Here is a 22,486-nt window from a genome sequence, read left to right as displayed (position 1 = left end):
AAGTAGAAAGGTATTTCTGCCTAGGACAGACAGGAAGTTGCAGGACTGATTATGTATTTATTACCTTTATTTCTTTTATAAGAGTGTTTAAATCATGTATCAAAATACCATTTCTTTATAAACTGTGCAGCTGATGGCCTGAGGTTAGTCTGTTTATTTGTCCACAACGTTAGTGTCCATCACTAACGAAAAAAGAGCAAGGACAAGGGTAGTCACAGTGTTTGTATTGTTTTATGTTCTTCTTTGTAGATTTACACTGAAAATGTGTTTCATGCCAACTATCTGTGAAAGGCAGTTTATGAAAGGCTGCTAACTTTGAAGCATTAATTAATAGTAAGTAATTATTTGGAGCATCAGGTTCCCTAGAGTATATCACTAGATTGTAATCTCTGGTTACAAGACACACGTACAAGACATGGTTTCACAATCAAATGCATAACACCTATTCTAACAAATACACTTACTTATTAAGGAAATTTTAAACTTGATACTGCTAGTACTTTTTAACTGTGTGTCAGGGAAAGAAAGGAAGATGTAATTTCTGGATCGAGTAGAACTTTTGATTAAACACATCTGCATCCAAGGAGGAAGAGTCATACCTGTATTTTCTAACTGAAAAATATAAAGGTTTTTATTTTAGCTGTCAATCCTAAATGTATACCTGTGACCTTTGCCTTAATTTACTTTTAAAATATACTTTCTAGAGGAAAAGATAAAAACAAAACCTCCATATTCTCTGTGGATTTAATCTGAGGAAATGCACTAAATCATAAAAGGGGCCTGATGCAAAGTCTCTTGCAGTTTAATTGAAGACTTTCCATTAACTTCAAAGGCTTTGGATCAAGCACAGAATAGTTGCTGTCTTTCTTTTGGGCTTTGGGAGATTTTTCCACAACGTCCTCCCTTCCCGCCCGCCCACCCCCTCGAGCCTCCCTAAAGAATTCTACTCACTACAAAAACATTCTGATTAGGATAGATGTTATTATGGATATAAAACTTCTGTTTCTGTTGTTAGTGCCTTTAATAGAAGCATAACTAGATAATTACTTATGTGCATTTTTGACATTCTTTGCTTATGAAAATATTTTGTTTGCAATCCATAAACCATAGGGAGAGGACTACTGTATGAATCAGTCTTTTGTGTAATACTGATGTGATAGTCCATCAGCTTTGTATAATATGCTTATCATTATTCTTTGCACTTTGTTTTGTGGTTTGATTTTTGGCAATGTGGGGGCAAATGGCTGGTGTTTTTGAGGGACATGTGAAAAACTTCATTCTCTTTTTTTGTCTAAACTCTGGTTGTTATGCTCTTCTTAAATTAGAAATTGTGTATAGACAATCAGAACATAATTATAAGAAGAATATGTGATAATTTAATAGCTTAATGATCACCTACCTGGACTCCATTTCTCCATCTCATTCCCTCCCTCCCCGCTTCTTTCTAAGTATCAATTATTGGAAACAGTGTTACCAACTTTACTTTTGCTTTTTATTGCCTTGTACATACAAAGATGATTCCATTCTCCAAGACCGGGTTTATGCTCGGAATAGTAAAATAATAATACTCCATTTATTTTCCTGCATGTTAAAATGTTATGTTAAGTTCCTTTCTTATTTAAGTATGGAAATAAAGCTATTCATTTGCATATCAGATACCAGATGTACTTTTCACTATGTAATAGTTGCATCTGTCAACCTCTTATGTTTTTGGAAATGTGTTGCATTGATTTAATAGCACAATTTCCTGTAACACAGGCTAAAATAATTGGCTTGATACTGGGATCGGTGTTGCAGAGTGGAATTCTTTTTGTCCTGAGTATTTTGACTCTGAATGGAAGTTACACTGCATGTATGAAGCCACTGTTTCCTGAGAATTTTCCATGTCAAACACCAGATGTTAATGTTAAACAGGAATGTCTGTGGTCTTCCTAAGACTGCTGATGAAGTGAAGAATTTTGCATTCAGTGATGAATATCACATTCAGGCGTAAATACTTCCTCTGTGTGTCTGATTTGTTTTTTGTTTTCTTTCTCTGAAGGTTCCTCATCTTCCAAATTTGATCACTTGAGCTGTGAGCTGTTTAGCATGTCTTTCATATATACTCTTTATTTTGGAGCCTAGAATCTATTGCCATGGCTGCAACCGAAGTTTTATGTCAGTGTAAAACTAAGTGTGATGGGTTGACCCTGGCTGGACGCCAGGCGCCCACCAAAGCCGTTCTATCACTCCCCCATCCTCAGCTGGACAGGGGAGAGAAAAATATAACAAAAACTTGCGGGTCGAGATAAGGACAGGAGAGATCATTCACTAATTAGCATCACGGGCAAAACAGACTCAGCTTAGGGAAAATTAGCTCACTTTTTATTACAAATCAGCCAGAGTAAGGTAAATGAGAAATAAAACGAAATCTCAGAACACCTTCCCTCCACCCCTCCCTTCTTCCCGGGCACAACTTCACTCCCGGATTTCTCCACCAAGCCCCCCCAGCGGCACAAGGGGGACAGGGATGGGGTTTACGGTCATCACATGTTATTTTCTGCCGCTTCACCTCCTCAGGGCGAGGGCTCATCACACTCTTCCCCTGCTCCAACGTGGGGTCCCACCCACGGGAGACAGTCCTCCATGAACTTTCTCCAATGTGGGCCATTCCCACGGGCTGCAGTTCTTCATGAACTGCTCCAGCATGGGTCCTTTCCACGGTGTGCAGTCCTTCAGGCACAGACTGCTCCAGCGCAGGCTTCCCACGGGGTCACAAGTCCTGCCAGAAAACCTGCTCCGTGGGCTCCTCTCTCCACAGATCCGCAGGTCCTGCCAGGAACCTGCTCCAGCGCAGGGCTCCCACGGGGTCACAGCCTCCTTTGGGAACCCACCTGCTCTGGCGTGGGGTCCTCCCTGGGCTGCAGGTGGATATCTGCCCCACCATGGACCTCCCTGGACTGCAGGGGGACAGCCTGCCTCACCAGGGTCTTCACCACGGGCTGCAGGGGAATCTTTGCTCCGGCGCCTGGAGCATCTCCTCCCCCTCCTTCTGCACTGACCTTGGTGTCCGCAGGCTTGTTTCTCTCCTATGTTCTCACTCCTCTCTCCGGCGGCTGTTTCTCCCTGTCCCAACTTTTTTTTCCTTCTTAAAAATGTTATCACAGAGGCGTTACCACTATCACTGATTGGCTCGGCCTTGGCCGGCGGCGGGTCCATCTTAGAGCCAGCTGGTATAGGCTCGCTCTCTCTCGAACACAGGGGAAGCTTCCAGCAGCTTCTTACAGGAGTCACCCCTGTAACCCCCCCCCGCTACCAAAACCTTGCCACATAAAACCAATACACTAAGTCTGTCAATTTTTGATAAATCTTTCTCCATTCTTCTCCCACCTGCTTCTCCACCTGATTGTCCATCTGTCTGCTAGCCCAGCCAGTATCAACTCTTTCCCAGGCTTCCAATGGGAGAGTTCAGGCTCCTGTCTATGCTGTGTTCTGTCCATTGCCCTCCCACCTTTGGTTAGCCATTCCTTCCTGTCCCTGCGCTTTTTCCCTTACTTTCTCTGGGCCAATTTGTAGATCTCTTCTCCATTAGCCCCTTTGCATTCAAACGAGGCTGCCGCCACACATGTGCCTCAGTAAGGTCACCGTTTCAGAGCAAGGAGATAGACTTGACCAAAGTTACTGTCATTTTCAACAGCAGTGATCTCAGACTAATTACAGCTTGGATTTTGTCCATTCTAGAAAGAATCTTTTTAAAGTTTGCTATTGAAATAAACTGCTAGTAACTCTGGCAGTTTTTCACAGAGATACTATGTTTATGCCTGACACAAAAAGGATGTCTCCTGTCAAATTTTAAATTACTAATCCAGGGATCTTACTACCACTCATTTGCATTCCTTTGAAGCTGTATTACTTGATTTTTGTTGCTGGCTGAACTGATTGTTCAAGATTATTAAAGTGTATTCCTGTCCTTGGGCAAGGCTCAATCTCAAAAGTGATGGGATTGCTTTTGAATTGAATATGCTCATTTAACTTATTTGGGGTGTCAGACCAGAATGTGGGCAGGCATATTGCTGTCAATAAAGCTCAGAGGGGGTCAGTTCACATTTTTGTAAGCAATATTTGCCTTGGATCATCTAGGTAATTCAGATACAATAAACACACTTGCAGGAGCATAAATGGACAAACAGGTGGGTGCAGAAGAGCAGTGTTTTTAAGGTCAGATGTGCCTGTGGTAGTGATGTGATGCATGGTGCTTCACAAGCACATGGCTGTATTTTTTCAGTCCCAGAAAGATTTATATTACAGCATTTACAAAAGACAAGCAACTCTCAACTTTCATTCTTATTTTAAATGAGCATTTAAGTGATGTGTATAAATATCTTACTGGATATGAGCTGTTATGGGAACAATAGAGGAAAATATTAGAAGTAATCTTGTTTTTATTCTTTCCTTGAAGAAAATGCAGGAAAAAATGTAGCGTAGGAAGAGGTTCTCAAGGTGTGGTGGTTGCTATGGTGTTTTTTTAATAAAGGAAGGCCAAGTTACTGGTGTCCAGAATCTCTTGGTATCCTTCTCCAAAATATTGTTCAAACTTGCATACAATGCCCAAGAGGCAGGCAGAGGTCCAGAATCTCAGTGCATGGATGAGAGTATGGTATAGAAAGGAGAGATTTAGGTGTTTGGGGAACCTTTGGGGCAAGGAGAAGCTGAACAGGAAAGATGAGCTGCATCATAATCAAAATTGTGCCAGGCTGCTGGCACTGAAAATTTTAAAGGTCATTAAGTATTCCTTTAATATCTGGTTCGCAATTACATGACCGACAGGGAGCATGAGGCTGCTTTTTAGGATGTCTCTTAAAGGCCAAGGAGGGAACAGCTTGATCCAATAAATATGGAAGATAAATAAAACTGCCTACAGTGCCAGTTGATTAGCACCTCCAATACTAAGCTATAGAGAAAGGGTGTAAATTATGAATGCTTCCATACCAATCCTTGAACTGAAAAAATTACCGGGGGGAAACTAGAATACCTGACACATAATGTCATCACAGATCTAATAGATATCCTCCTTCCACCAGGTCTTCAAGATAATTAATGAAAGGCACCATCTTTACAGGTTTAAGGAGGTAGGATGTATGTGCATGACGGTGCTGTGCTGTGAAGCACTGTATTTAAATCTAACAGCACAAATGTATTGCAGGAAAAGAGAAACCCTAAGAAGCCTTTTGAATGGAAGTTCCAACTGTCATAAAAGTTTGGTACTAGTACTGTGCTACAGCCTCCAGTCAGAATGATGATGGTGAACAGAAAATGTTAAAATGAGATTAGAGAAGCTACAAATTTAGGACAGATATTAATAGTGAGAGTTTTCAGTTACCCTTAATTCATTTGGGTATGAAAGAGAGCATCTTTGAATTGCATGCTTTATGTATCTGTAGGGAAAGCAATCAGTTTGTAAAGCTGATCCACGTGAAGGGGCAGGGAGAAGGATATGCTCAACCAAATGAGAAGGCAAAATGTTTTCCCTGTCTTGCCATCTGTCTGTCTGCTAATCCTCTAAGTATTGCTACTCATCGAGCAATTTCAACCAAGGTTACTGGAGGTGGTTTTAAAAGCATTAACTTCCAATGGAATATTTTTGTATGAGAAACCAAGATCATTGTACCACTGAAGGAAAAGCGGCCATAGTTCATTACCTCTTGGTCTTGTTTTGAGAAGCACCATAGACTTGGCACAGAAGATAAGTGCAAGGAGAGAGAACATAAGGTAGAACATACATGATTTGGAATCTTTCATTATTTTAGTTGCTTAGAGAACTTAAAGTGTTAAGATGTCTTTAATGTTATATAAACAATTGTAATCACTTATGTTAAAGACTGACAGCTACTTGCACATTACTAACTGGAAGAGCTGTTTCTGTACATATGCTTTGTAGTGTGACTCAGAATTGCATTACAAAATCAGAAGAAAATAAATGACATTCCTGATATTTCTAAAAATGAAAAACAGCTGCTGCTGTCTTTTCCTTTTTATTTTTATAAATAAAACTCTATAAGTTTTTCATTATATATCATATAACAATAAAGTACAAAACCATTCCTACTTCTTCCCCCCTTTCCTATCCAGATCAGTTTTAAAGTGCTGCAACTCAGAATTAAGAAATTGGTATTTATAAAAATGAAAACTAGGAAAAAAAGTTACAGAATTAGGAGGGCTCTTTCAGGCCAATATGAAGCCCATCAGTCTACTAACACTGGAAAATTAGATTAAAAGTGCTGGAGGCACTATTGCTTGAACTTTTTAAAACTTGAAGGAGAAAAAATAGATGTTCTTGAATTATTGGAATTCTGTTTAAAGAAAAATCTTATCTATTGGGCTGTCAGTGAATGTAGATGCTAAGACCAGCTACATTAAGAAGTTACAGCTTGGTAAAATGACAGCATAAGTTTATGGCAAATTGCCCCTCTATGGCAATATTACTAGGTAAGGGAAGGTATGGGAAATGTGAGGTAACTGGTCACTTAGTGAAAGTATAATAGCATTAAATTTGAAGGGTGATGGTCTAGTTTTTCTTGGGTTTGGAATACAAATAACTACATGACAATTGAAGTGGTTGAATGATTACACATTAGGAAAATTCTGCATGCCAGAGTTCAGTAATAATAATGTAATGGCCGAGAAGATGCCTGAGAGCCTTTAAGCATGAAGGTGACTGTTCTGTGTGCCATATGGTGAAATACCTGCTATAAAATGTGAACATCCAGGATTTCCATTTATTTTACATCCATCATCTGCTGATATGCTCAAGTAATATCAGGGCTTCCATATATATCTGACATGTGTTTATCATTAGAGTAAGTTTTGAATGCATATACTCTCTCAATAGACTTAATGATGGAAAATCTACATTTTGGTGCCAAAGAATTGGTATGTTTATCTCAGATGTTTTAATAGTTTTTCAGTGAACAGAATTTGTATTTCCATTGTCTTTTTCAGAAAGTGGCTGAAAAACATATAGATTAAAAGAAATCTGTTTTCAATTGTGCATGAAAATTGCAATGTGGTATGCCAAGAAATTCTGTCTTGTTTTGAATAGCATATTATAACATGGCCTACCCCTGATTAGTGTGTGCAGTGTTCATGAAGTCTTTAAGTCATCTGTGCCTCCAAATCCCTAGGTCCCATATTTAGTTCCTTCAGCAGTGCTCTGAACATAAATACATCTCTCCTGAGAGTTTTGCCTGAAGACATTGACCTGACAGTACTTCAGTTATGTATAGGTGTGTTCCCTGGTGGTAATGCTTGTGAATTAGAAGGTCTGAGCAGGACAAGGTTTGTTGGCAGGGATAAATCTTTTACCTTTACGTTATAAATTATCTGAAATACACCTGAATTAAATTGGAGCTTGTTTTTCAAATGTTAGCTAGTTTTGAAGCACTTTGCATCTGTTTTAAATTTGAAAACGTGAACTATGTCTGCTTTCTCTGTTGTAAACTGTCTTTCATATGGTGCTGTATCAGGCTGCATCTGAGAAGTAATAATTTGAGATTTGAGCATCTGTTTTACAGTGAAATATTGTAAGGATATCTCAAGATTACATCCCTGAAAGCTTGGTACAGGGTTTTGTCACCAAATTGACTTCATAAGGAGGCTGGTGGATATCTCAGTTCTGAAACTTCTCAGGTTCATTCAAGACAGAATACTGTGAACTTCTTGGGCCATTAGATAGTTTTAATAATGTGGAGCTTATCCTTGTATCTTGCCAGTTTATTTGCTATCATCTGCTTCCACTCAGTCTTTGGACATGCCCGTGATGCACAGCTGGATCTTGGGAGCTCAGATGCATTCAGGTCGTAGTTTCCTGCTCAGCTTGCAGCACTGCCTGAGTGTTATTGGTCTACTTTGAGTTTCTGCTGTCTCTTCCATAGCAAATAAGTATAAGTAATAATTTTTTTTAAATTTTGTTTTCCCAAATAGTGCTTGTTTCAAATTTCATTTTGAGATTGGTCAGCTTAACTCCCTGTTCAGAGTTAATAAACTACTGCCTATTTTGAGACTCCAGACACTCATTCTAGATGGACAGTTATGAGCAAATGATCTGTCAACTTCACTTTTCTGCAAAAGTCAGTTGTGGTTTCAGATCTGATATATAGTGGTTGTTAAACTAAGTTATATATGACCTTTCCTCCAAATTTCACTATGTTCTCTGAAGAAGTCTATGTGAATTTTGTGGCAAAGACCTTTCTCTTTGTATTATTCACAGCTACTGCATGTTATCCGAGATGCATTTTGTTTCTATACCCCTGAAGTACATTTTTTGCTTCAGGGTTTCTGTTTCATCGTATTTTGCTTTCCAGTTTACTTTCTCAATATGATTGTCTTTTGCCTGAAAGGGGGTGGGGAGAGTGGTGGTGTTTTCTTTTTTTAGTGGCATCTATTTTACTGCGCTGTGTGCCAATTTTTTTTGTTCAGTTTGGCAGGGTGCATATATTTTGTATAGTGATATAGTGCCGCAACTGTTCAAATGTCAAAATATATGAAATGCATATATTTTATACAAAGCTATATATAAAAAGCAAAAATATGTAGGCTTTATACTGTTATGTTTTATGTATTTGACTTTACATTGCTCTAAGTCAGAACTGTACATATTTTATACTCGTTAACTGTACTGGATGTACAATTCAAATTAGGTAATATTTTTACATTACAGATATTTCTTAATAATTTTTTTAGAGTCTAATATGGGGAGTACTCTCTTCACAACTGCTTTCCACTGGGATGTTCAGCATGTTTCTATGTTTTCTCAAAGGCCAGCGGAGGTTTCAGTGTTGGTAGGCACAATGAGTTAGACCACCACAACTGTGTGGGGGAGTTGGCACGGTGCTTGCTTTATGTCCTCTTTCATAACCTTAAGAAGTTCACATTTTTTCCTTAAAAAATGTCTGCATTGTTTGTGTGGGAATGCCAAACTGAGAGGGTTATAGACAGATATTCTTACTAGCCCTGGAAGAAGTGAAGACTACTTAGCAGCATTTGAGTTTTCCCACAGTCTTGCTGCTTCAGTTTACACCTAGAGTTGACCCTGTTCGCCATGAGGAGATAATTAGGAATCCATGCCTGTTTTATTCAGGATTTTGTTTTGCTCTGACTTTTCTTCATTGAAACAATCATAGGAATTATTTTATGCATGAAGAGAAGAAGGAAAGAATTAGTAGAAGATTAAGTACCTAATTTGTACTTTGGCAGGATTAAGGTTTATGCCAAGCTCTGCTGTAGATCACTGTGGTAGTTTGGGATGAAACACTCCCATTTCTCTTTGACCATTTCCCAGTCTGAAAAAGAAGCATTTACCTGACAGTTGTATGGTTGGCTAAATTAGTTGTGACAGATTAATCAGAGAAACTCTTGACTCTTTTATACTCCAATTAAATATGGTCTTCTAACACTTGTAAAGTGCTAGGCTGCTTAAAAGTCCTTTAAACTTTTTCAGATGCTTGGATAGTGGGTATTTTTTATCATGCATGCAGCAAAGAACAGCAAGAAATCTATTTTTGTTTGAATTTAACGCCTGTTATGAAATTCTTGTTTTGAAAGAAGATGAGCCAATGATAGAAACAAATTTATACTTCATACTCTTTTTTGATGAAAGACAAGCCAAACTGGATGTACAAGTGAAGGTAAATCTAAAAACAAATTGTGGGGAAAAGAACAGCTTTGGTCCAGACATGCAAGTGAAGTTAGGGCAATGTAGGCACCTTGATAGTATTTAGAAGAATCTCCTGCTTCTCCCTGATGATGGATTCAAGAGTCTGTAGAAGTCAGTGACGAGCTGACTGCCAGTGCTACTGCCGTCAATGCAAGGTCAGCTAGATTCTCCAGACCTTTACCTTCTATTGTGTGCAGTTCTGCAGAGGAGTGAAAAGATTGTCGAGAATACCCCATGTTGCCATGGGTCTTCAACTTCCATAATGTTTGCAAGACAAATAAAGTATATATAAAAATACTTTCATGGTTGAATTACTATGATAACAGAAAACACTGTAAACCAATGTAAACTGTGGCAAGCACTGAAGAGAGTAATAAACAAGAAGCCAAGGAGCACTTCAAGTTTACTTGTGTATCATGATGTTTTGTAAGAAATTGTTCAGTTTTTCTTCTATTGTTCTATTACAAGACATTACCCTGCTGAGTTATTTTGCAAAGGCTTTAGATCTGTTAGGACATACATTTTAGCTTCAGTTGGAAATTTTTCATCAGTCTATTTTAAAAATTGCATATAGTCCAATATAAAAAAAAAATCTGTTGAAACTTGCATGATTTCCTGAGATCCATACAGAAGTAATTGCCATAAGAACTTCTCACCTGTCTTGCTATTAAGCTTGTATAGCTACTTCTTCCTAACACCTGTACCATCATTTTGATGTTACATGGAAAATTAGGAAAGCTTGAGTAAAAACTGAGTAAGAGTTGATTATAAATCTGACAGGTTTTGGCTATCCATTTCCTGTGCAGAGTCTGAAGCATTTAGTGCTGTTTCTATCCTTTGAATACTATGGGATTGCTCTCTGTTATTTCTGTATTTGGGAGAACCACTCTCTTTTAAACTCTTGCCAAATCCAACAGAGACCTGTTTACTGCATTCCCTAATTGATCCATCCTCCTATTATCAGGGTGAGTGTATTGGGTTTGTGTGGCAAGGTTTGGGGGGGAGGAGGGAGGGCAGACAGACATGACACAACAGAAGTTAGAAGCTTCCCCCCCCCGCCCCATCCGATAAAGCCAAAGCCAGCCTGCTCCAAGACAGACCTGCTGGTGGCCAAGGCTGAGCCCATCAGTGACAGTGGTAGTACCTCTGGGGTAACAGGTTTAAGAAGGGAGGTGGGGAACTGCACGGCAACAGCAGCCAGAGGAGAGGAGGTAGAATATGTGAGAGAAAGAACCCTGCAGACACCCAGGTCAGTGAAGAAGGCGCGGGAGGAGGTGCTCCAGGCACCAGAGCAGAGATTCCCCTGCAGCCCGTGGAGGACCCCACGCCAGAGCAGGTGGATGCCCGAAGGAGGCTGTGACCCTGTGGAAAGCCTGTGCTGGAGTCAGCTCCTGGCAGGACCTGTGGAGAGCGGACCCAACGCTGGAGCAGGTTTTCTGGCAGGACTTGTGACCCTGAAGGGGACCCACGCTGGAGCAGTCTGTGGCTGAAGGACTGCAGCCTGTGGAAGGGACCCACACTAGAGCAGTTTGTGAAGAACTGCAGCCTGTCAGAAGGGCTGATGTTGGAGAAGTTCATGGAGGACTATATCCTGTGGGAGGGACCCCACAGTGGAGCAGGGGAGGAGTGTTGAGGAGTCCTCCCCCTGAGGAGGAAGGAGCAGCAGAGACAACATAAGGTGACCCTGTCCTCTGAGGAGGGGGAGTGATAGAGCAGTTTTGGTGGGCACCTGGTGTCCAGCCAGGGTCAACAAACAATCTCTTGCTGTCAGGAGCTGAGACACAACAATGCTACCACAAGTGATACCCATAACTAATTGCCTCTCTTACCAAAATCTTCCCCATGTCTGATGCCCACAGGTCACTTACTGTATGTCTTACAGACATAAAGGAAGAGGGAGAACTATCAGCGTTTCACAGTCGGAAAGTAACTTTTCTCAAGGGTCTCATTCCAAAGCAGTATGAGGTCATGGGATGGACTTGGGTGGCAGCCATGATCTGGCACCTTCAGCCACCCTGTGACTCCACATTAACCACATCTGGTATTATGAAGGACAGCTGTAACTAGTTAGAGCTCTGGGAGGAACGTGTGGATTAACAGGTTTTCTGGGGTTTTTTTTAGTAGAGAAACAGCTCTTCTCCTAAGCTGCTACAAAGGGTATTGCAATGACATCTTGTTTTGGCCCAGAACTGGGGATTTTTTTTTATTTTTTTTTATTTTTTTTTAGTGCTTACCCTGGATAGCATTATCTCTGCCATTTTTTTTTGCTTAAAATCAGGCTGTCGCTACCCTCAACATTGAACTGCACTTCCAGTTAGTTTAGAAACTTAAGTATGATATGGCTTCGAGGTTACTTTTTGTGTCATGGCTTTTGCCATGTACTGCACACTTGTCAGTGGGGTTTCTGACTGTTTCCATGTGAATGTCATTATTTTAAATAACTGAGAGATGATCTAAAATAACAGATGCAGGGCCACCAAGCATTACAAGTTTGGTAGCACTGTCCTTTGACCCAGTTGAAATTCTAGTAGTACTGTTTGTAGTAGTATACTCTTCTAGTAGCAGTCTTGTTTCTGGTGAGACCTGTAACAAGGCAATCCCCTTTTGTGCAAAAGTCAATTGAAGAATAGAATTATGACCTTTTTCTTTCCTATTGTTGATTATAATTATAGCAGAGAGGGTACAAACAAACATAGATTTGAGTAGGAAAAATAATCGGAATGAAGCAATGGTCAGAAGTCTCCATTTCATATTCCCGAGTTAATCCCAGCTTTCTGCACTTTAATTCTTCCTGAAACTCTACTGTGTCAAGCATGCTAACAAGGTCTCCCTTTCAGCTCCTGCAATCCTATCTGCCCCAGGCCCTGAGACACTCGGTTTCTCATTCTTACTTTATCACCTGCATTGTATGAAGCAGGTACTACCCACACAACTTCTGCTTGACTTTTTTTTTTTTCCCCAGTGCTGCCCCCTCTCAGAGCCATTCCATACTTCTGCTGACCGCTATTCCAGCACATCTCAAAACTTGGGTTATGAATCTGTTTTTATCTTAGCAAGCTTGTAATGTCCATTCTCTTCCCAATCATTGCCACATTGTACGAAGTTTGTCTCCCTGATGTGGGGCATGTGTATGTGTTTGCACATGTGTAAGTTATGCAACTGCTGCTTTAATATGCGATAACTGACAAGTTATGTTTTGAGGTTTTTGCATCTGTGTGCACAGCTAACATTCAGGATTAAGAATGCTTGTTTATGCAGTTTGGGTTTCTTTTCATTTTAAGATATTTGAAAATATAGAGATCAGTGCAGTTAACTCAGTTAAATGTCCACATGGAGTTTAATGAATCATGTCAGTGATGATAAACAGACGTCTTTAATACTATATACAGAAATAATGCATCACTTACGAAGACAAAAAGTTGGAGGAGACTCTGACTTTCAGGTGGTTCTGTATGTAGCTTACAGTTGCTCACTGAGAAGTGTGATTATACACTGCTCAGTTGCTTTTTTCACTTTGCAGCACCTCAGTTGCACACTGAATGAGGAAAAGTGTTCCTATGGAAAGTACTAGGATATGCCTGAGTGAAAAAATGAATAGTCCAAAACAATACAAGAAGTAGCAGGAACATGTGAGAATAAAGATGTACAATTCCAGTATCTGCATAATTAAATGTGCTGGGGGCAGGAGGAGGGGGAAAGGGTGTTCATGCTGTAAATACAGTTGACCTTTTTCTGTTAAGTTTTATTTTCTGCCAAGGTTTTATATACTGGAAAATACTTGAGGAAAAATAAATTGAGCATTGGATGTGCCAAAAAAATGGAAAAATGGGAAATTTTAAAGAATGTGAATGTCATATTGTATGTTTGTTGGCTACTGTCTATCAGTGTGAGTAGTGTTTGTGAAGTATTTTGCTATAAGGAAAAAATGTAGTTATTCCATATGGATTGGCATGTATATGCTTAAACCCATTCTATAAATACTTAAATTAAAGAACACCAGATGTTGCACAGAAGCTGCTGCTGCTTTCTGAACTTCATGGTATATTCTTTCAAAACCCACAGGAAGTAGCTGAGGGAAAAAGTGTATTAATTAAGTTCAGAAATAGATTTTCCAGCTATAGAAAAATCTCCAAAGAAAATAGCGTTTGATCTTCAGAAATGTGAGCTTGCTGTCCCAGGAATCTGGTGGCAGCATGCAACACTGTCACATGGGGATCAAAATTCAGATTTCAATTTCTCAGAGCTAGGCTAGCCTGAAAGTAAGCCAGTCTGTCGCCCTTGGAAATGGACCCATCTTTTGACCTGTCTCCTCTGGCCAGTGTTCATAGTTCTGTAGACAGTCTACAGAGAAAATATTTTTCCAGTTTTTCTTGATCTGAAGAAATAACGATGTAATAACAGAGACTTGAGGAGAAAGGAAGGTACTAGAATTCCTAGATGTTCTGCACTTCAAACATGAAATATGAGTGGACATACCTAGAGTATATATTGTATGCTCTAGAACTATGGCAAAAAAAAAAAATGGCATTTGCTTTGCATTGGTTGAGGAACAAGATCTATGTTTTGCAAACCAATTAAATGTTTCTGCATTTAGAAGTACTGTCTCTGCTGTAGGTGTAGTGTCATCTTCTGCTCTGTTAGTTGGCATGAAGTATCCATCTGTCTTTATGCAATGAATACATAACTATTTATACTAAGTGGCATTTCTTCTGCTGGAAGAAAATGTACATACAAACAAGTAAGATTCCCCACTGAGCACTCATGTCAAGCAAATCAGATACTTTAAACATGCATTCCTGATGTATTAGGTAGTGTTTGTGTCGTGGTTTGACCCCAGCCAGCAACTAAGCACCCAGCAGCAGCTTACACCCCACTCCTGCAGGACAGGGATAGCATTAGAAGAGCAAAAGTGAGAAAAACTCATGGCTTGAGATAAAGACAGCTCAGTAAGTGAAGCAAAGTTGTGTGTGCAAGCAAAGGAGAATAAGGAATTTATTCTCTACTTCACATCGGCGGGCAGATGTTCAGCCACATCCTGGAAAGCAGGGCTTCATTTCACATAACGGTTACTTGGGAAGACAAACGCCATAACCACAAACATCCCTCCCTCTTCCTTTTCCTCTCCTTGAGAGTTTATTGCTGAGCACAACTTGATATGGAATGGAATATCCTTTTGGTCAATTTGGATCAGCTGTCCCAGGAGTGTTTACTTTCCAACCTCTTGCCTACCCCCTGCCTTCTTGTTGGGACAGCAGAGTGAGAAACAGAGAAGGCCTTGATGCTGTGCAAGCACTGCTCAGCAATAACTAAAACATTGGTGTGTTACCAACATTAAAATGTTTTAGTCACAAATCCAAAGCACAGCACCATCTTGGCTGCTATGGAGAAAGTTAACTCCATCCCAGGGCAGAGCCAGTACAATCTCCACCCCTTATTCCCTACAATTTACATACCTGTGACTTTGGCTGCATCACGGTAGTTGCTTAGGACAGGATAGGCAGTGTGTCGTGTTGAGTTGTTGGGTACCAAAACCAGCTCAGCTTGGGTCACAGGACACCTTCCCAGTTCTTTACGAGGCTCATCATCTGTTGGTTTGGGTGGCTTCTGCTGTAGTACTTCCTGTAGCATATAGCTCAAATCACGGGTAGCAACAATTTAAACATATAAACATTACAGTACCACTAGGAGAAATGGAGGAAGGTGTGTCTTTTCTCTCGCAAAGAATTCCACTGCAGGCTTTAAGAAATCTTCCTGCTAAATTTGTGTTTTACAAGCCTGTTACACCTTCTTTTCCTGCCTTCAAAAAAAAGAAGACAAAACTGCCTTTGGAAAGTCTTAGATACCTCTCATTTTGTTCTTCAAGCAAATTGATAACAAGAACCTGTAAATGAGATAGCTTTTACAATGTGTCATACCTGTGACTTCTAATATATCAAAAAGGAAGTCAGAAATGGAAGCAATTCCTACCTTTCTCCTTTTTCTTCAAATTAAAGCATGAAGATCATATTTGTTCTTCAAATCATTCTACAGAGTTCCAGTATTCTACCACATCAAATTCAAGGTGGTTTGTCTTTAAGATCAGGTTAGACCTTGCCTCTCAACCACTTTCAATGTATATTCCTTCAATACCTGCTCTGTCATTTTACCTACTTTTATGGCATCTATACTGCACCTCTTGCAAGCTGCTGTATTTCTTCATGCAGAATGCCTTCTACCAATATGATGGTTCTTATTCAGGGGCTTCATTAATTTGCTTTGCAGGGGTAAGAAATAGTGAATGTAAAAATCAGCATGTTAGCTCTAAGAGATGTGTCTGGTATGCCTTTAAAATAAAAATCATGTGATCCCTATTCAGTACCTGAAAAATAGCTGATTTGCATGTCTGTCACATTTCTGTCAATGTTTGGGCAGTCAGATTTTTTCTCATTTAGAATGACGGTAGTACAGGAAAAAATAAGAAATATTCAAATATTATAGTGTCATAATAAGTTTTTTCTCTTGTCCAATTCATAGTCCAGAATCGTATTAGTATGCATTGTAGCATAACTGATACAGACCTGCATAGGTATTCACTGTTCTATTGACTTCACATCTTCAAATTTATTTTGTGTAGCCAAATTGTACTGCAGCTGAGCGAGCCATTGCAAGACTGGCAACACACCCCCTCTTGAAACCCAGATTCGTTGAACTTAAAGGTATGAAATATTTTATTAACTCGTTTATGACTTCAGTAGCTTACTATTGTGTTACCTTGTTCCTGTATATTCCTGATACCAACAAGCAGTATAAAAAGAAAAGTAAAAAAAAAAAGCGTCTGTAGTTACCTTAACTAGCTGCAGTGAACCAAGTATCACAAGCTTTTAGTCATTTGTATTGGTTGAAATGGGCTTATATGTGACAGTATGCAATATGACATTTAATGTATAGGGTGTAGGACAAACAGGGCTCATAAATGGAACTCTAAAAAATCAAATTAATATAATGGAGTATCTCTAAATTATATAGGACTGAACTAGCAACGAGCATAATAATGTGCAGATACAAAGGTAAAAGGAGCATTACAACTAGGTTTCCAAAGGCAGCTAAAAGGTTTTGCAAATTACTCCCTTAAACTTCCCTGGAAACTGTTCCCAGAATCCTTAGGGGATCTTTCCTTGTTCTTTAGGTTATCACCTGTTCTCTTTAAACTCAAAGTTTTGGACTAAAATTGATGTTAAAAAGGGTCAAGTCCTAGTAATAATGTCACAAAGTTACTTTGTTAATAACAGAGCATGTCAAATACCCATTTAATTATATCTGAGCAATTTACTGTTTGTTTGCAGTTTTTACACACAAAGTAATGCCCTAAATGAGCATGATTATCAGCTGAAAATTATCTTCTGGAAGAGAAGTTAACAGTTAAACCCAAGTTTAACAGTGTATTCAGTTGGTAATAATTTCTTTTCCTAACTTTTGTTGATGCTGTACTTTAAGGTATTTATTGCCCCATGTGTTTAGTAAATGATTGATAAAGACGTTCAAAATACGCTTGCTCAGTACAACATATTTAACTTAGGAAAATGTTTTAATATATTAAAATAACTTATGGAAACTCATGTGTAGCTGCAACAAAATATTTTTCTTCTGTCCCTTGTATAGCTGCTGTAAAAGCTTTTAAGGATGAAAGAAAGAACCCAGCAAAAGCCACTCCTTTGAATAAAGCTAAGTCAGAAGAACAGCCTAAACCAGCGCAAAGTTTCAATAGCAATTTGGATGACCAAGCTTGTAAACTAGGTCAGAAACAGCAAGGATGTGAACACAAAACAAAAATGAGTAGGAAAATAGAAACTGACAGGGTGGCTGAAGACCATCGTGACAGTGAATCTGAGCAGAAAACTGTGGAAATTGAGAGAGCATATACTCCAGAAGAATCTTCATTTCAGGCAGTAGAAATGCAAGCAGTGACTCAGAATAAAACAGGGAAGAAACTTGGCTATCAGAAAAGGAAAGAAAATATGAGCGTGAACAAATTAAATGCAATAAAAGAAATAATTAATGATGATAGTGACCAGGAACATCCTAATGAAGAGGACTACTTTGATGATAGTACTGAAGAGAGGTTTTATAACCAGTCATCAGATTCTGATAATGACAGCAATGATGATTTCTTCATTGGCAAAGTAAAAAGAAAGAAAAAGATAGCAGTTACTGATCATTCTTCAGCAAAAGGAAAGGATAGACTTCAGAAAAACATAGTGAAGAACGAAAAGAATAGTGGGGCAGTACGAGATTTAATCATGGAAGAAGGAAAGCCATGTGCAAAAGCAAGCAAGCTGGAATCAATGTTCTGCAGTTCTTTGTCTACCTCTAATCAGAAATCTCAAAATAGAAGAAGGTAAACCATTTCCCCTTATGTTCTCCATTCCCTCCCTCCTTCCCAGTAACGGAAATTGTTGTGATTTTTAGTAGCCCTTTACCAAACAAGGAGAATTTCAGCCTATTACAGCTTAGAACATTTTCACATAAACTATTCTGCAGTCTTCTTGTGCTTTCTTCACACTTACGTATTTTTCATATTCACATTAGCACTGCCATATGCATAGGATTCCTAACTAGACCTGCATCCAAATTAAATCACTACTGGATACTTCTATTTTTATTTCTTTTTTAACAAAGAGGAAATAATGTGTAAGGGTTTTGCACATTATGCTTGAAAAGTCATTGCACAGATGTTTTGGTGATGACAATTCTCTGTACACAGGTGTTTGTCATATTATAAGCTTCCTGAAAAATCCTAAATTCTCTTTTTATTTTTAGAAATACTAAAGACCACCCTCTCAAAAATGGAAGAACAGGTATGTATTACTTAACCTGGTAAAGTTATAAGAGTAAAAACATTTTCAGATTTTGTTGCCTCTGCAGCCTAATCACGACAGTCTGTTTTTTGTTTCATTTCAGTTTTGTGGCACATATTTTAACATTGGTTTTTAAAATGGTCAAATTGTTGAGCTTTCATTTTAATCTATGGATATTGTTTGCTATTTCCTATTTTTGCATATTAGAAGTACTTAAAGTAGGGTTTATACAGGAATGTGCTTTTCCATCTGACTTCATGTTGAGCAGTTAGTGTTACCTATGCACAGGTAAAGGTGTCAGATTATGATATTTAACAAGTCGTTTATCTTATGAGTAATTCCTTCAATATCTCCTTCAATATTTTATTCTATTTGTAGTATATGGTTCGATTTTGGAATTCGTTGGATCAAGGGTATCATTTCAGTCTTATTTTGTTACATTGTGTAATATCTCATTGGTTTATTGTGAAGAAAAATGTTGAGACTGTGCTGAATATTTGTCTACACAAATTTCCAATGTGGTCAGTAATAATAAATCTTAACTATCTGCAGTCTACCAAGTGACAATTTACTGGCCTGCAAGATGAGGAAATCTTGCTGTGAACATGCAGATGAATCTGATCCCCATGGCTCATTAAGAAATTCTTGAAAATAACTGCAATCCCAAGGTAGTTTTAGCGTATTTTTATGATGGTTCATGATGTAGTTAATGTTTTATTCTGTACTTCTTGCACAGCTCTTCTTAAAAAGGAACCACAGCTCAAGAAGCAACCATTTGCAAAAGCTGCAGGTGTTAAATGTGACAGTAAGAAGGCATGTTTGGAGCAGCCTCTTCATCCATCATGGGAAGCAAGCAAGAGGCGCCGGGAACAAATGTCTCAAATTACAGCATTCCAAGGGAAAAAGATTAAATTTGATGACTAGACTATATGTAAGTTGAGATTTTTAAAAAGGATGCATGCAGATTTGCACCCCATGGTATTTTCTTACAAAGAAACAACTGCTGTTTGAACATTTTTGTTATACTGTCCTTATCCTTTGCAACCTATAAAATAGCAACTGCTGAAACTTACCATCTGTTACTAATGAAGATTGCCTCATGTATTCAGTGTGCTGTCTGCTGATTAATGTATGCTCATATGGTGTTGGTTCACAAGTCCCATTACATAGTGCCACCATTTATGAAATACTCTAACTTGAATGAATGCTTTTTAGGAACATCATTTGTGCCCTGTAGGAATACTAGAGATTCTGGAGCTTTTTTTGTGTGTAAAAATGTACTTTAAACTATATGAGGACTTGAATGTCAAAAGAGAGGGGAAAATACAAAATATTGAGGTGATAATCCTAGGACTGTATTATCAAACACATCTCAACTGAGAAAAAGTAGGAGATTCTTAAACTTGACCAGACTTCACAAATTCATGAATGTATCAGGTAGCTGGAAAAGCCTATCAGAAGTATGTATGATATGAAAATTTCTGGAGAGCAATAAAATACTGGCCTGTTAAATTGTGATCTCTGTCCTTTGATTATACTGCTAATTTGAAGAACTGGATACTTAATACTTTTGTCCTGGTGGATATATCTGGGTGCTCCAACATGTCTGTCTTGCACTTTCTGAAAGAATGCTGAAAAACTGAAAGGTCTTTGTACACTAAGAAACATTTGACTTTTAAGTGCCATTCTGAGTTTGAGAGTTCATTTGATTGGGATATGAGGTAAAATCTTCATTGTATCTTTCTTCAGGGGCTTTTCCTACTGCTTAATTGAAACAAGTTCTGAACTTGTAATTAAACTTTAACAGTGTTGTTTATTTAAATATAGTTATCTTCCATACTCTTGTATCTTTCAAAATCAAATTAATTCAGAAACTTGGTAAATGACTGCAGTAGGTGTAAGATAATACACTGTACAATTCATGTAGCATTTTGTAATGCCCAAGAATAGCCCTGCATCAGACTAAAAGTCCATCTAGCTTAATATCTTCAGCCACAGTCAAAAAGGGATGCTTTAAGCATAGGGACAGAGGAAGTACACAGTGATGCATCATCCAACTTCCAACTTGTTGAGCTTCCAGTTTTATAGCTCAGGGACATCTCGCATCAGCTGATTGTGTTTAATAATCCTCAATGGATTTCTTTTCTGTGGATTTGTCTGCTCTTAAATCCATGTAAACTTGTGGAAGCTGTAATACCTTAAGGTGTAGAAGTCCATCCTATGTATTACACTCTTACAAAAAATAATCTGTTTCTATGTCTTGGCGAAGAAGGCCAGCAGCCTCCTGAGCTGCATAGAAAGGGTGTTGCCAGCAGGACAGGGAGGTGATCCTTGCCCTGTACTCCGCACTGGTGAGGCCACATCTGAAGTGCTGGTTCCAGTTCTGGGCTCCTCAGTACACAAGGGACAAGGACAGACTGGAATGAGTCCAGCAAAGGGTGACCAAGATGGTTAGGGGCTTGAAATATATGACCTATGAGTAGAGACTGAGAGAGCTGGGACTGTTCAGGAGGGGAGAAGGCTTGGGGGGGATCTTGTCAATGTGTATAAATACGGGGCGGGGCTGTAAAGAAGATCGAGCCAGACTCTTCTCAGTGCTATCAAGTGGAAGGACAAGAGGCAATGGGCACAAATTGAAATACAAGAAATTCTGCTTAAACAAGAGAAGCCATTTTCAGTGTGAGGGTGATGTAGCACTGGCACAGGTACCCAGAAAGATTATGGAGTATCTAGCCTTGGAGATACTCAGAACCTGATGGGATGTAGTCCTGGGTAACCATCTCGAGGTGACCCTGCTTGGACAGTGGATTTGAGCTAAATGATGCCCAGAGGTCTCTTGCTACTTCATCTACTCCTTGTGACTTTGTACAAGTAGGACTGACTCAAGCGATGACTCCCTAACCATCAGCACCTCCACGGGAGAGTTATTGGATGTGTCTAAAACACACAGTCACTGTGTAATACCTCAGTGTATTCCACTTGAGATGATATTAGAGTCAAATGGCACGAACAAGTTCAGTTTTTTTAATGTAGTGTTACTCTGTTGCTGGTATGGCCACCTTTCTCTCTCCCCTGCAGACTTTGTATTTAAATATTTATAGCCCAGCAGTTTCTGCCCATTCTCCCATCCTGTGTTAAGTTCTTGAAGGCTACACATTCTACTTGGTCCATTTTGTATTACTATCTAGGCATGTCTTTGCCCCACTTGGTTAGGCTTTCTTTTCTGCGTCCTGAAGAAGTATCAGTTTATGTGGTGTTAACTTCCTGAATGGCATTGCTGCTCAGAGGAATTAGAAATTCAAATAACCTTCCATTTCCCAGTGTTTTTTATTGTTATTTTCACTGTACCATATGGAACAACATTTAAGGCCAGAAGCATCAAAACAAAACATGGAAACATGTTTACTCTGGTTTTGTAGGGAAGGATCATATTTTGTAGAAAAAGCCATGCATTTACCTGCTATATACAAACTAAGTTTTCCAGATGCAAATGCTAATCCTTAATGCTTTAAATAAATAAGTAAATAAATCCTAGCGGAATGTGATGCCAAACAAATGTTTGGTATGTGACTTCTCTCGTTCCAGTGAAAGGCAAGAAATTTTTCATGGATAGCTTATCTTTCTTTTAGCAGATGAGGACCCCATTTTAAAAGTTGATTCACATTAAAGACAAAAAAGTTAAAGATTGCAAATAGTTTGTAAAAAAAACAAAACTCTTTCAGGAGCTTATGTTCTAAAGTGCTTTTTTGCATATGCTTAGAGATCTAGGAGCATTGGTTTTATCTTGGCATTTGAGCAAGTTTCTTATTCGATTCTTACAGCTGTGATTTGTGGCCATAGAAGTCTTCCTGAGGGAAGCCTGACTTATCAAAACATCTCTTTTTTCATCTTCAAAAACACTTCTGAGCTTTTACTTTAAAGAAAATAAAAAAGATAACATACACTGAACATGAATGAGAGA

General features: G+C 38.9%; 1 protein-coding gene across 1 annotated transcript in view; it reads left to right on the top strand.

Annotated features, from left to right (window-relative positions):
• SRFBP1 (serum response factor binding protein 1) overlaps positions 1-19,792 on the top strand; it is a 76,936-nt gene extending 57,144 nt beyond the window's left edge. Inside the window, exons 5-8 of the mRNA XM_010561694.1 lie at positions 16,305-16,386; positions 17,330-18,065; positions 18,488-18,525; positions 19,262-19,792. Coding sequence (XP_010559996.1) covers positions 16,305-16,386; positions 17,330-18,065; positions 18,488-18,525; positions 19,262-19,449 — 1,044 coding nt within the window. The 3' untranslated portion in view covers positions 19,450-19,792. The remainder of the gene's footprint in view (positions 1-16,304; positions 16,387-17,329; positions 18,066-18,487; positions 18,526-19,261) is intronic.
• Positions 19,793-22,486: the final 2,694 nt, after the last annotated feature.

This window comes from Haliaeetus leucocephalus, unplaced genomic scaffold, assembly GCF_000737465.1.
Source record: "Haliaeetus leucocephalus isolate CR32 unplaced genomic scaffold, Haliaeetus_leucocephalus-4.0 Scaffold150, whole genome shotgun sequence".
NCBI lineage: Eukaryota > Metazoa > Chordata > Aves > Accipitriformes > Accipitridae > Haliaeetus > Haliaeetus leucocephalus.
This window is presented reverse-complemented; position numbering and strand designations above follow the sequence as displayed.